The 14,456-nt window shown below is 43.7% G+C and overlaps 2 protein-coding genes across 5 annotated transcripts in view; both read left to right on the top strand.

Moving 5' to 3' along the window:
- Nucleotides 1-14,456, top strand: part of LOC119374803 (uncharacterized) — a 122,248-nt gene that overhangs the window by 68,755 nt on the left and 39,037 nt on the right. The gene's annotated exons all lie outside the window — the stretch shown is intronic.
- The window catches only part of LOC119375512 (ubiquitin thioesterase OTUB1-like), a 60,882-nt gene that overhangs the window by 40,381 nt on the left and 6,045 nt on the right, over nt 1-14,456 (top strand). The window contains 3 exon segments of the mRNA XM_049420347.1: nt 10,167-10,251; nt 11,371-11,474; nt 13,362-13,456. Of these exon segments, the coding sequence (XP_049276304.1) occupies nt 10,167-10,251; nt 11,371-11,474; nt 13,362-13,456 (284 nt within the window).

The following is a 14,456-nucleotide window of genomic DNA, read 5'->3' on the forward strand; positions in this document are numbered from 1 at the left end:
GTTTTTTATCGGAACCGAGATATCCTTCCTTCGCGCGTTGCGATTTCCGTGGAAAAGCGAAGCGTTACGTTTCGAAGTGAACGCGGTCGTGCACCCAAATTTTGACAACTCGCGTATTTTTCTTCTTTGTTTCAGACATCAATCACGATGAAGCGATACTCGCCCAGGAGAAAGAGATTGAACGTGAGGTGAGTTGCGTGTCGTTTGTATTTCGCTGACGCCTCTCAAGTTTCAGCCTCCGTATTTTGCATATCGCCGCTAAGTCGAGCCGGCACATTTGACCGGCTACGATAGGTGATTTTTTTTACGGGCTCATAGGGTCGTTACTTTATGAAGAGCTTTGGTGGTAAATACAATGACTTGCGGTGAGTGTAAGCGAATGGGCTGCTTGAATTGAAGCCGGCACCGACATTTTTCTGAATCGTTACCGTGCTCCCGTACGATATGGGTACCCAGAGCTTCGCGTTTGTTGCCAATGCGCATGCGTCATACGCTAATTACGAGGGTACGCACGTAATTTTTCGAAAATAGCGTGCGTGCCCAAAGCCCACGTGCAAAATTTTAAAGCTCTGTGCGTTAGAGCAGAAGCCCACCACTTTGAAGAGCTGTGTTAACTTCGTTGTGGGGGAGTTATTGGTGATATGTCGAAATGAACAGGTTTTTCTCAGCAAAATAGCTAATTACTTTAGTTGGGGAAGCGTTGTATGCATTTAACAACACATCAATCCCACTTTTTAATGCACTAAAAGCCGTGCTTGCTTGCCAATTTACAAGCGAGGTTCTATTATGTTCACGCTTGTGAGGGCATGCCGAGATGTATTTATGAAGTATATTTATTACGTTCCTGTTCAAATCTCATTGGTGGTATTCTTGAGGCTTACTTACCCAACTTTTCTACATTGCCTCGTTCTAAGCGTATCCATCATTAGCAGGTTTAACTAAAAATTTATGCTCTTACAGTAATTCGACTAATTTGGCATGTACACGATTAAAACGAATTTTCTTTAAAAACCAGACTTCTCTGAAACTCATGCTAGCGGTAAGAGACGGGCAGTCATATGTGGCTGCAGTTATGAATTGAAGTAATAATAGTTAAAAAATAGCGTGCAATTTCAGTGTAAATCATTAATGAATAATGATCCAGTGGCTGTCTCATCGCAAAATTGTCCCGATGCCTAAAAAAGAAACCATGTTTCAGGGAAGTGGTGACTATCCTTCGTGCTTGTAGCGATGCTTATGAAGATTTAGCTGGAGCAAGTGGCCTTTACAGTGTAGCTGTTATTGCAACTGCATGATCGATACATTTTTAAACGAGTGCTAAACAGACTCGTTTCGAGATGGAGAAGATCGGGCTAAGCTTCAATAGATTCTACGCTGAGATGAAGATGCTGAATTCATTGCTGTATCGAATGAACCATGCGGGGCTGTAAAACCATGAGTGCTTTAGTGGCTACACACTGCTGTATGTATGTGGCTGCGACGTCACACTACGGACCTGGCTGTGAGTCTAGCAGCTGCATTTCGATGGGCACAAAATACAAAACTGTCCGTGTACTCCTGGGCAGTGCCAGCGTTTTTTGAAACATATTAGGGTAGTGCTGGTTACAAATGCTGTTGGCACTCCTGTAACCAAGGAGTGGTTCAGTTTGCTTATAAACTTGTTGGTAACATTAATCAAGCTCGTCATGGTGGCTCAGTGCTGCTGATCCAAAAGAGGCGGGTTCGATCCCAGCTGCGACGGTTAAATCAACAGCCCAAAGGAGGATTGAATTGAGAAGCCTCTTTCTTCATTGGGCACAGTCTAATTATGCCAAGAAAGGTGTAGGGGGTGTTATTTGTAGTACTTAATTGATATTAGTACTTATCAAATGTCCGAAAAGGAGTAGGTACAAGGAAGCAATTCACCACTGGTGGTGACCAAACTTGCAACCTAAATGTTCTGCGTGCGATACTTTTAGCAACTGCGCTACGGCAGCATTAGTTTCCCCCATCCACCTCCTTGGTCTTATCTGTATGTGTGATGCCGGGAGCGTTGGCCAGTGCCACTTATGATGGCCATTCGTGTGTTCTTGTACACTTTCTGAAAGTGTGCGTCTCACACGAACTTGAAGGCATGTGCTTTTACCCCTCAGAGTAATTAATGGTCATTACATCTCTAACCAGAGTTGCCAGATGCCACCGAGCTAACTAACAAATAATCATAAGAAGCGGAACTTTAATTTTCTAATTCTTCAGAATGTTTCTATTTGCAATACCAAAGTTGCTCAGATACGATGGGAAGAATAAAAAATAACTAGTTTGTAAATTGAAAATATGTGCATCTATGAATGAAACCATGTATTTACTTTTTAACATAGTCTCCAGTGTGGTCTCCGCTCTGTTTAATGCATATTTACCAGCACATGAGTAGCAGTATTTGTCGACTTCTCCAGTGTATGTTTGATATCAACGTGCAGCTATACAGTGTCATTAACAGATGCACTATTACTGAACTTGACAAGCACTAAAATACCTATATTTGTAGGAAAATAGCGAATAAGCTCAGAAAACGCAGCAAGTGACTAGAAAATTCTGCAAGCTACTCAGTTAAGAAAGAAGCCTAGATCAGCTTGTTATAAGCGGTACTGGCAACTCTCTCTAAACTGCACCTGTATTTTTGTCTTGTGCTTTCTTGCGTTAACAGCAAGTCACTGCCGAGTTGACCTACTTTATCACTACTCTCTGTGTGTGTGACGATTGCGGTTCGTTGTGTTCTGCAGAGTTAACGCTTGTCTGTAATGCACGCTTTTGCGGCGACGCCTTGCTCTTCAGATTGCTGAGCGCATACCGTTGGTGGACACGAAGCAAGACCTGGCCATCCTCGAGAAAGAGTACGCCCGAGACGACGAAGTCTACCAGCAGAAAGTCAAGGTAAGGTGTTTTTGTTTGATAGTTGTCATCATCAGCTGGCTACGCCCACTTCAGGGTCGAGGCCTCTCCCTTGTTTCGCCAATTAACACGGACCTGTGCTTGCTGCAGCCACATTATCCCCACGAGCTTCCTAAGGGGAGACACTCAACTTTGGAACTTTTTCTAAAATTCTTGATTCATTGGTTTTTATGAAACTTGTTGTTGTTATGGGGGGGGGGGGGTGTTTATTTGTGCACTGATTTCAAGTATGCAATTGTTTTTTCAGTTCAATGTGTAGGTTTTAAAGTATCAAGATTTCATGTGCTTTACGGGAGCACAATTCTTTCCTAAACTGAGAAAGTCTCAAAGTAAATCGGCATATCACAATAATCTGGGATGAGAACTGTATGCAAGAAAACAAGAATGGACATTCTAAGCCCGTTTGAACAAAATTTTATGCCACGTTGAACATTCATGACTGAAATTCCAGATTGACATCCACTTGCTCGTTAAAGGGATACTGAACAAAATTATGGCCGCCAAGATTTTCAGCCATATTCAAAGCTTGGCTGCTGAAATCGATGGACACGACCTTCATTGCAGGCAGAAACTAGAGCAAAATCATGAATTTAATGCGTTTTTCACAAACTGCCGCGTCTGGCGGCCGCGCCGTGAACTAGAAGAGGCGACATTTGGTGACGTTACATACACCCGAAAAACAGGCATGCCAACAGCGCCAGCCGTTGGCCGCGTCTCTCAACCCGCTCAGCCCCCCCATGGTTCCCAGAACCACAAACGAGCAGCATGCAGCGGACAATGCTTTCGGCTGGGGTAAAGCATCATCACTTTTGTGAAAGGGGGAGAGGGGGATGTCAAGGAGAGGTGGAGAAAGGGAAGAAGAGGACAGGAACACGTGCACCCTACATGCGCCTCGGTGAATGTGACGCCGTGGCTCGTGCCCGCGTGCGGCCACCGTGTGCTGAAAATCCACCAGAAATACAGCCAACTGTTCAAAAATACGTAAAATAAGCTCTGTTTAGTCGGAACAGTCGAGTCTTCCCGAGTAAAATTTCAATGTTTTCATCAGTTTTTCCAAGTTTCATTCAGTATTCCTTCAATGTCGAACTTTTTGTTCAATTGTGTTTACAACATTCATTTTTGTTCTATTGCATGCAGTTCTGATTTCAGATTATTCTGATTTGCTAATTTACTTTGCAACTTTCTCTTTTCAGGACAAAGTCTTGCTCCCAAAAAGCACAAAATGTTACATATTTAAAAAACTACATCATGAGTTAGAAAAGTAATTGCGTAGTGGAAATCACCGCACAAATATAGTAAACATTCAATAAACGGAAATATCTTGATCATAATTGCTGCTTAAATGGAACGACTTTCCTTAATATGATTGGTTCATACTTGAATTTTGCGCTTCCGTTTGTCTCTCAGTAAACGGAACTCCTGTTAAACATAGCTTCAAGTTCTGTTTAACGAGGGTCTACTGTATACACGAACTTGGCAAGTTTCGTCAAAATCGTAATTTTTTTTTAGATTAAAGAGCAGTATCCCTCATTAATCTCATCTGTCCACTTAACTATCTGCCTCCTCCTCGCATGCTTGCCTTTTCTAGGAATCCACTCCGTTACTCTCTCGTATTTGTAAATTCCTCTTTCGCAATACCAAAATCGCTCCGCTTACTGCGAGAAGGCGCTTGGTAAGGGAGGAAACGTGCAAAAAGAAAATGTGGGTGGCCATGCCACCTTGAAGTTGGAGAGGAGGACACACAGTGCAGTGTGTCGTCCTCTTTCTTGTCTGGTGTCCTCGCGCTGTAAGTTTACTGTCATGAAGTTCCAGCACCAATCGCCGTAATGTCAGATACCCGAAAAACGGGCATGCCAACATCGCTAGCCGTCACCCGCGTCTCAACCCGCTCAGCTTCCCTTTCGGTTCCCACCAGGGCCAACTTAGTTCTCAGCAGGTCAACATGCGGTACGTTATCCGCTGCATGGTCCAGAGATGTAGCATATGAAGTTTCAGGATGTTTCGTGGAACCAATGTCGCAAAAATACAAAAAAAGCGGTTTGAAAACCCCGACGTCACGTCCGGAGGTTCTGGCGCAATATTTAAATATGAAACTTCGACATTCATTTTCTCTTGTTAATGAACCAATGGCGCTGAAATTAATGACAATAAGAGTTTTCCAGAGAATAATTTTTCAGTCTAAACTGATTCATTGTTTCCCTTCAGTGTCCCTTTAATGACCAGCGGTTATCTTTCCTACGCGCTACATGCCCTGCCCACGCCCATTTCTTCTTGATTTGACTAAGATGCCCTCAACACCCGTTCGTGCCCTGACTCACTCTGCTGTCTTCTTCTCCCTTTCTACAACTCCGCTATTGAAATTTAGCGCTAGAATGTGATGCCAGTCAAACCCATCTCGACTCGCTAAGGCAGTTGGCAGTGCCACCTATTTACCTAAGCAGTAATCGTGCTTCGATGATAGTATTGGTGTTTCTTGAGCAAAACTTTCATGGCTGTGTGCCTATGGTGACTACAAGAAATGCACTTCGGCAAAGCTTCATTTCTCGAGCGGCTCCTCGTGGGAACTTGTTGAAACACATTCTCTTCTTTATTCAAAGAGAACCTTAAGCCCAAAACTAGCACGAGGACAGCCCTGGTTAAGTGGGGCCTGCAGCGAGGCTTTAGCACAATGTAAATTGCATTGTGCCCTCGCATCTGCCCAGACTGTCGCGCTACCGAACTTTTTGATAAACTAAGAATTCAGTTTAAACTTTACCCTCAAAATTGCAGTGAATGCGCTGAAGTTCGTAGGAATACCAACAAGCCGAACATACTGTCCTTGGTGAATGGGCCTTTCACTTGTGTAAAAAAAGTTTCAGCTTGACGTTGAGTCACTCACGAATGTTAAACATACCAAAACTTTTGTTAAAATAGGTTTAGAACACCCATTCTTGTTTTATTGCATACAGATATCATTCTAAATTATTGTGACATGCCAGTTTACTATGTAACTCTGTTTAGAAAAAAACCTTGCTCACGAAAAAAACACTTGAAATGCTTGGTATTTCTAAAAACTATATGTTGCACGAGAAAAGTTATTTCATACACTCAAACCTCATTATGACGACATTACATCTTACATGAATATAACTTTGTTATATCTGAAAATTCGTTGTAAAGGTATATTCCTGACACTATATGTATTGCAAGACAATTCCTCATTTACTTCGTTATAACTGATGTTTCGTTTTACCTGTGTTCGTTATATCGAGGTTTACGTGTGTTTGAAATGTGTGCACAAATATGCATAAGCTCGGCAAGTTTCATAGAAATTGACCTAGAATTTTAGAAATGTTTTAATGCTCAGCATCCTCCTTTAAAGGTTCCGTAATCATTCGAGGCACTTTCGAAGGATTCAAGCTACGTGTCGTAATAGTGTGGTTGACAGTCTTCATGTGCTGTAATTTTGAAATGGTTTGCTCTCTGGTTGACTGTGCAGGACCTCCGTAGCAAGTACAGCCACATCCGCAAGACACGGCCAGATGGCAACTGCTTCTTCCGCGCATTCAGCTTCGCGTACCTCGAAAGCCTGTTGAACGACAAGGAGGAGTACACAAGGCACGTGCTTTCACTTTGCCTTTTTTGTTGGTTCAGGAAATGGATATGCAAGGATTCACTGAATTTATGTTGTAACACAATAGCGTTAAGGGGAGATGCTACTCGAAGATAATATTCACCCTAGAGCAATGAAACTAGGCCTGTTTGTAGAGATGTTTATGCTGATTTCAAATATATAATTAGTTTTCTTGCAAGTTGCATACTTTTTGTTCTGCACCAATGCAAATGTGTAAAACATAGGCCTTGTAGCCCCCCTTTTTCGATCCTTCAGCTTCTACACATTTTGACAATTGATGGCTCATATTGTTCCATTTGAACTGTAGAGTGCCGAAAACTATCCAGAAAGTGCATACAAAACATTTACTAGACGTGAAAAATTCAAACATGGGAAGTCCATATTTTTCAGACCACAGTAGATGTTTACCTTTTAAATCTTTTAATATGCATAAATAATATTGAGATTTGGAAGAGATAACTGCACTCCTCACACCTTAGAGAAAGTTTGGGCAAAGTTTCATGCAGATCCAAGCATTAGAAGTACGAAAAACAAGAGGGGCACGCTTAAAAAGTTGCCAAAAAGTGTGTTTTGAGAAAAACAAAGTTTAAAGTTAAAATTGGACGCTTATTTATGAAGGAGGTAACGAAATGCAATCAAAATTGCACACAAAAGAGGCAAATTGTTCTTCTAGTAGCCACTGCCACTAAAATGAGCCAGCGCCATAAGTTTCTCCTTCACAGCTCTTTCGAGCGGAGTAGCTATTGCGCGAGCTCCCGCTGCCGTAGGTTCTGCTTGCGATCTGTCTGCCACTCGCCGTGCTTACGCTGGCCTCCTCGCTCGAAGCAACTCGTCGCAACGTATACGATAGTCTTTGAAGCATGGCTCGCCGCACACGCTTTTCAGATGTCGCTCCTTGATCGTCATCAGAGTCTGAACTCGTCAAAAAATCCTTGTCTGACAAACTGAAATCCAATGAATCAGATTCTGATTTGGCACTTGGGGAATAGTTCGCATCGGAAGAATCGCTGCTCGACTCACCGGCAGCAGAGCAACCGGCGCGTGCTTCCATAGCGTAAGCGAACTGCATCAGTGAGCGCACGGAAGAAAACTCTATGGTTGTGCGCTCGTCCGGAAAGCACAACGAGTGAAAAAACTACAGTAATCCGTCGTCTTATCGCCAACAAGACGTAGTCAGTTTTTCCGAGGCCCCAAAACAGGAAACTCAACAAGGAGGCGTTGTTTGTGTAACTTGGCGCCGCACGGAAACAGATGTAATCGCGCCCCGGGGAGCAATAAACGAGAGAGTAACAAGCAGTCACGTTTTGAGAGATTAGAAACCAAACAGCCATCAGCTTTGCGGGCGCAAGAAAGGAAAACCACCCGAAGGACGAAACCGAAACCAGCCGGACCGCGTGCGCGCGTTCAACTGAAAGCTGCCACGCTTCTTTGGAAAGCATGAAAAAAAAGACGGAGAGACATCGGCGCATTAAAAAAATTCCATGTATTCCCGAAGCGTGGCAGCATATTCCAAGCAAGCGAAGTGATCGAAGAAGGTGCACGTTTGAAACCAACTGCGCAGCGGGCGTGCTCGGTTGCGCAACCGATAGCCAGCGCGCGGCGCGGCGATCTGCAAAGCATAAAAAAAGTAACAACGGAGAGACATCGGCGCATGAAAAAAATTCCACGTATTCCCGAAGTGTGGCAGCACATGCAAAGCAAGAGAAATGATCGAAGCAGGCGCGCACTTTAAACCAGCTGCACCGCGAACGCGCTCGGATGGGCAAATGATAGCCGGCGTTTTGGGAAGCACGAAAAAAATACAACGGAGAGACATCGGCGCGTGAAAAAAATTCCACGTATTCCCGAAGTGTGGCAGCACAAGCCAAGCAAGAGAAATGATCGAAAAAGGCGCGCGCTTTAAAAATAAACGCTATGCCGTACATGTATGACGAAAACCCTTTGGTACCAGGAAGCTTCTGCCGTATATGTAAGGAGAAAACCCTCAAGGGGTTAAGAATGGCAGTCCTTCGCCGTGGTCTCATTGAGAATGAAGTTGCAGGATGACGAATAGTGAGGCTTTTACTTCGCTCTTATGCCCAAAAAATACAGGATTTAAGCATTCATCAAGAAAATGAAAGTGTGTTGAAGTAACAGACATTTGTTTGTTGTTTTCTCGATACGTTCGATAATTCTGCATTCGGTTAATTCAGACATTTTTTTTCCAGTCCCGTGAAATCCAAATTAACGCGCTTTTATTGTACAATAGATGTTCCAGCAGCTGCATTTATGTAGTCAACTTGGGACATGTTAGGAACCTGAAGTGATCAAAATTTGACATTCTGATCTAGTTCTTGCACTTCAAGGGCGATAATTAGAGCTGTGCGAATAGCAAAACTTTGGGTGCGAAGCGAATTCGAATATTGAAGTGCGAGTGCGAATGTAATCGAATATTTTTCGAGTATTTCTAGAATACTTTTCGAATACTTCGACAGTGAAATTGCAGAAAAGAAAGTTAGAGAGCATTCCTAAGCATATTCTTATGAAATAGCAACATGAAAGTGTTTCTTTTTGCTAGGTTGATGAAGTGCTGCCGGGTTGGTGTTTCATAGTTGCCTTATCAAGGATGAATGAGGCAATGCAGAGGCCGAATTGTATTTAGGTACATGATTTGGTGCCACCAAAGTGCTGCCGACAACACTTTACACCTGATAGGCAAAGATGCCATTTCCTCAGCCTCTCATCCTCTTCCAATTTCTGTGGAAGCCCAACTGATGTGGCGGACAAGGGTCTGCTCCCTTGAAGTGCGGAGTTCCAAATCTGCCTCGTAGATGTCGATATATAAGAACATCTGAAGTTTTGGATGCTAAAAAGCTTCGGCTTCCGATTTTTTGGACTTCCTTCCCAAATTTCAGGTCCAAAACAGCATTAATTGAGCCCCCACCTCTGCCACATCTTTCATCTCCATGTTGGAACCAGCGTTTTCTTGAGTTAATACATTTGCGACCGTAGCGGAGCTTGAAAGGCAGCATTGCCGCAACACCGGGGTGTGATGAGGTGAAGCATATTGAAAATCTAGGGATTACTTCCAATCGGACGTTGAATGTGTCTTGGCGAAGTTCGACCGTAACGGAGCTTGAAAGGCAGCTTTGTTGCAATACGAGAGTGTAATGAGGTGAAGCATATTGAAAATCTGAAAGGGTCACTTTCAATCAGACGTTGACTGTACTTGTTTTTGGGAAGTTCGAATAGTGAAATTCCAGTGCGAATCGAATCGAATAGCAAACACTATTCGAAAAATATTCGAAATTTCGAATATTCGCACACCCGTAGCGATGTTGTCCATAGTGCTTTGGAAATAGCGTTGTTGCAAAAGAATTCTTGCTTGGGATGCTGCTCCTTGTCCTTAAAAAATCTTCTATAAGTACTTGAATTCTGTTGTTGGAAATCTCTACGAACTCTGTTATCCACTTCAGCGCGGAGGATTAGTGGGAGATGAACAAAAAGTGCATGTATGGAAGAGCCGGGGTGTTCAAAATTACTTTGCCTTCCACCAAGTCTGCTCTGTAATTATATGGCAGTTGTGGCTTTAGAATTAGAAACCTCAAAACTTGATTTTAATTCTTCGCATTCTTGCGTCACTCAGGTTCAAGAAGGTCGCCGAAAACAGCAAGGAGGTCTTGGTCTCGCTCGGCTTCCAGCGCTTCACCATCGAGGACTTCCACGACACCGTAAGTCACGTGTCGCGTGAGCGCTGGTCGGTGTGATGACTTGTTAACCCAACCAGTTTTGTCTGCCGAGGTGGCTCAGGGAGGTCTGTAGTGTTGTGCTACCTCGCAAGAGGTCTCTGGTTGGATTCCCAGCTTCGACAGCTGCATTGTGAAGAGTGTTCAAGGCAAAAGCACTTGTGTACCAGTCTCTGGGTGCGCATTGGAGAAATTTAGTTTCTCTATCCAGTCTCAGTGTTTGTTTTTAGATGCGAAGCATCTTATGGAGGAGTTTAATCCGGTGGTGGTGTGCGGCGTGACCACCCTTACTGCGCATGACATCGCACAGCACGCGGGCCTCTAGCATTTTGCCTTCATCTAAATGCGACTGCCGCGACCGGGATCGAACCCACATCCTTCGGGTCAGCAGCCAAGTACAGTAACCGCTGTACCGCAGCCGTGGACACTAAACATTGCTATCGCTGGAAATTCTTGTCTTTCCATCAGGTTTAGGTGCACATTACGTGCAAAATGTAGACAAAGGATTGGTGTAGCTTGACCATGGCACTGCAGGAGCGTATGTCTCTGCACAGATGAGGTCCAGCTTCTCTGCAACAGCGAAAGGTAAAATCACAGCAGGACTGAAAGGTGCGGGGCCGTTCCGTGTAACGGCATTCGCAGTGTATCTGTTTCCAACTCCCGCCGCACCGCCGTGTTGTCGATGCGACCAGGCCGTTGCGTTCGTGACTGTGGTCCATGCAAAAGTAGACGTGAGCATGCACTCGCGTCCTTCTCGGCAAGCAGCAAGCAGAAATGCCTATAGCTGCGGCAGGGTTGCTGCACCCCTTGTGGTGAGCAGTGGCGCTAACCACGGAGACACGCTACCATTGCGTTCAACTCGATAGCGAAGGCCGTAAGACAGTGCTCACGGGATTTTCAGTTCGGCCGTGGTAAAATAAAATGAAATCTGTCATTGCTGGTGAGCATTTCACATTGCGTGTAAGTTTGTAGCGTTCCATACAAGTGTGCAGATTTCATGGGCTGTGCTAGTACAATTCGTCCAGGAGTGGCATGAAGAAAGGCGTAGATTTCTTTTTTCTTTTTGACCGCGTGTGTTTGCTTTTCTTTTTGTTGTGTCCGCAGTTCATGGATGTTCTGAAGAGGATCGAGAACAACATCAGCCTGGAGGACCTGCTCAAGATCTTCAACGACCAGGGCTACTCAGACTACATTGTAGTGTACATGAGGTGTGTTGCCACAGTCAAGCCATTGCCTTTATTTATTTATTCATTTGTTTATTTATTTATTAAGGCGTCCGATGAGGTGCTTCACCAGGCAGGGAGCTTGAAAATGTGGCGTGTGGTACTCTTACGAAGGACCTAAGGCCCCCAGTAATTTTTATTTCCTCATGCTGCAGCCCAACATGGGCAATGGCAGGACTGGTGATAATATCACATGACAAATGCAGAGAGGAAATCGGTCGTGGGCAAAAAGCAAACATTTCTGACAATGCACTCCACTGTTCAATTGTTGAGGGAAAATGGGCTGTTTCTGGACAGTTCAGTTCTACTTCACAATGGCAAAAAAAAAAAAAAAATAAGGTTATGTGAGCTATTTGTACAGAAAGGCCCAACAAACTTTAGAGCAGTTTTCTCAATATACTGCCTTTTTTTTTTTGGCATGCTACTGAGCTCAGGGAGCGGATATCTTAAATACTGGTGGATGAATTTTTATTCCGTTTATTTTGTAAGGCACTCTGAACTCTGCTGGAGGGCCTAGCATTCTTGATTTGTCATCCTGATTTTTGAAAAATTCTTAGTATTGTTTCTTGTTTCGTAGTGCAAGCGCTTGTCCGTGTAGCTTCTTGTGTTCATCTCGTTCACGTTTTATTCCTTTCGTAACATGCACCAACAAGCCCAGCAAAAAGTTCTGTGTGAAAATTCTTCCAGCAGGGAGTTGTTATCATGGCAGCGTAAAATTTTCATGAAAGCATTAGGGTGCCAGGTTTTTTTGCGGCCACACCCACAACGCCAATTTGTGAGGCCTGAAAGCTTCTCTTGAAAGGCGTTGGCGCTGCTTTTGTGGCAACTAGTGGAACCGGAAAACCGTATCGAGGTACATGCAGTGTACCGTGGCATGTGAACACGAACCACTACAACACAGGCCTGATTGGTAGGGTCTCACCTGTTTGCCGGTGTATGATCGCTATCACTCTCATCTACCAGTTTGCAGCGTGTGTTGCACGTATGACTTTGTAGACGCTGCAGATTAAAAAGTTCCGATAGAAAACATTTCGCAGTGTTTAATGCATTACCATTCCATGATGAGACACCGACTATTTAGCCTTATGCTCCACTGAGGGAAACGGTTTCAACAGAAAATTGGTTGTCAGTCTTTTAAAGGGATGGTAGGGTGAATTGACCAAAAACATAATTTTTAGTTTCATTACTAAAAAATAATACACTCCAAGGACCAAAACTGTGCATGAACAAGCGTGTAGGAACGCTCGGAAGCCCCGTAAAAATGGCGCCAAAAACCATGCCTTCTGACAGATAAGAATCAAGTGTTTGTTCACATGTTTTCCGTAATTGTTTCAGTGTGTATGTATTCTTTTGTAACAAATATGGCCATATTGGTTTAATATATTCATTTCCTGCCATTTTCACAAGTTCTGATCAAATTTTCCCACCAGGGATGCTTATGTAGCGTAGTCATTGGTTTATTTGTGAGCACCTTCCACGTGTGTTTTTAAACGTGGAAGTGCGTTTTTCTCACCATCAGTTTTCTGAAAATTTTTGAAACTTGATGCACCTTTTCTGGAAAACTATACGACCGATTTAGCTGATATTTTTCTCAATTTATACTTAAATCCGTTCCAAATAGCCTGAACCTAAAACTTTGAGGAATTATGCAAGTTATAATTAAGCAAAATAAAGATTAATTGGAAAGTCCCTCTTACGGCATTTTCAACATGCGAAATTTCACAATATGGAACAGTTCCTAAGATATAAAGCTGAATCCAAGACAACCCATTTATTGTACCATACCCCCTTGAGATTGCCACGCCTTTTCACTCTCGCGTGTCACGTGCGCCAGCATGTTAGTGATGTCTGTTGCACCTCGGATGTATGCAGGTTGCTGACATCCGGGCAGCTCCAGAAGGAAGCATCGTTCTTTGAGAGCTTTATCGATGGACAGCGGACTGTCCAGGAGTTCTGCAAGCAGGCAAGTCTTTTTGTGTTGTTTTTTCACCCATTGCAGGAAAATTGCATGCCTCTTGCTATGATGGGGATGAATCTTCATTTCGATGGGGCCAAAGCCCTCATGTATAGTAGAATCTTGTTGAAAAAATTCGAAAAATAAACATACCTTTCGGGAAAGTGTATGACCCGAACCCAGTAAAAATTGAGGTTGACAAGCCCACATTCAGGTGCATGTGCAAAAAACATTTATTTCTCAAAAAACATGGTGGGGCTCTCTGATTTATGGACTTCTGGCAGTTCGCTGGCAGACAGAGGTCAGCCAGTTCTGGTCCTGACAGGAAACAACGTTGTGGTCACGTGTGTTGAAATTCCGAGTCAACCCGCAGATGCCTGAAGATTGTGAAATCGAACGCTAGGATAGCCAGTGTAAATGTAAAGAAACGCTGCCGTCGTGGCTGCAAATGAAACTTCGTGCCGCATGAACGTCGGTTCTTTCTGCATTGCCACTTGGAAATATGGGGCCATTTTTGCTGAAGAGCTGAAGTGATATCTTGCAGATGCATTTGGGTCACATACGTTTGCAAGATCACGTGCGACTCGCCTCGTCCATGAACCGCTTAACAACCTCTTAACAACCATGAACCGCCATCCGCTTAACAAGCTCACCTCTGCACAGTGCGTGTAACAATAGCGGTACAACACGATGCAAAATCTCGCGAAAATGATAGTGTCCCTAAGAGCGACAGATCGAGGACATAGCTGCTCACACCTATCACTTACTACAGTAAAACCTCGTTAATTCGGATCTCAAGGGAGTGAAAAAAAATGTCCGAATTATTGGAATGTTGAATTGACGAATGCATAACAAAAACACACATTTTCAATTCCTTTATCGCATACCTTTATTTTGAGGTGTCCGGGATGCTTGTTTTTTTTGGGGACAGCTGGGCGGCAGGACTAGTTTGCGGGCATGTGACAAACCCTCTGGCGCAAGAGTATTTCCTGGGACATCGTAACAAAACTCCT

Source organism: Rhipicephalus sanguineus, chromosome 11 (assembly GCF_013339695.2).
Source record: "Rhipicephalus sanguineus isolate Rsan-2018 chromosome 11, BIME_Rsan_1.4, whole genome shotgun sequence".
NCBI lineage: Eukaryota > Metazoa > Arthropoda > Arachnida > Ixodida > Ixodidae > Rhipicephalus > Rhipicephalus sanguineus.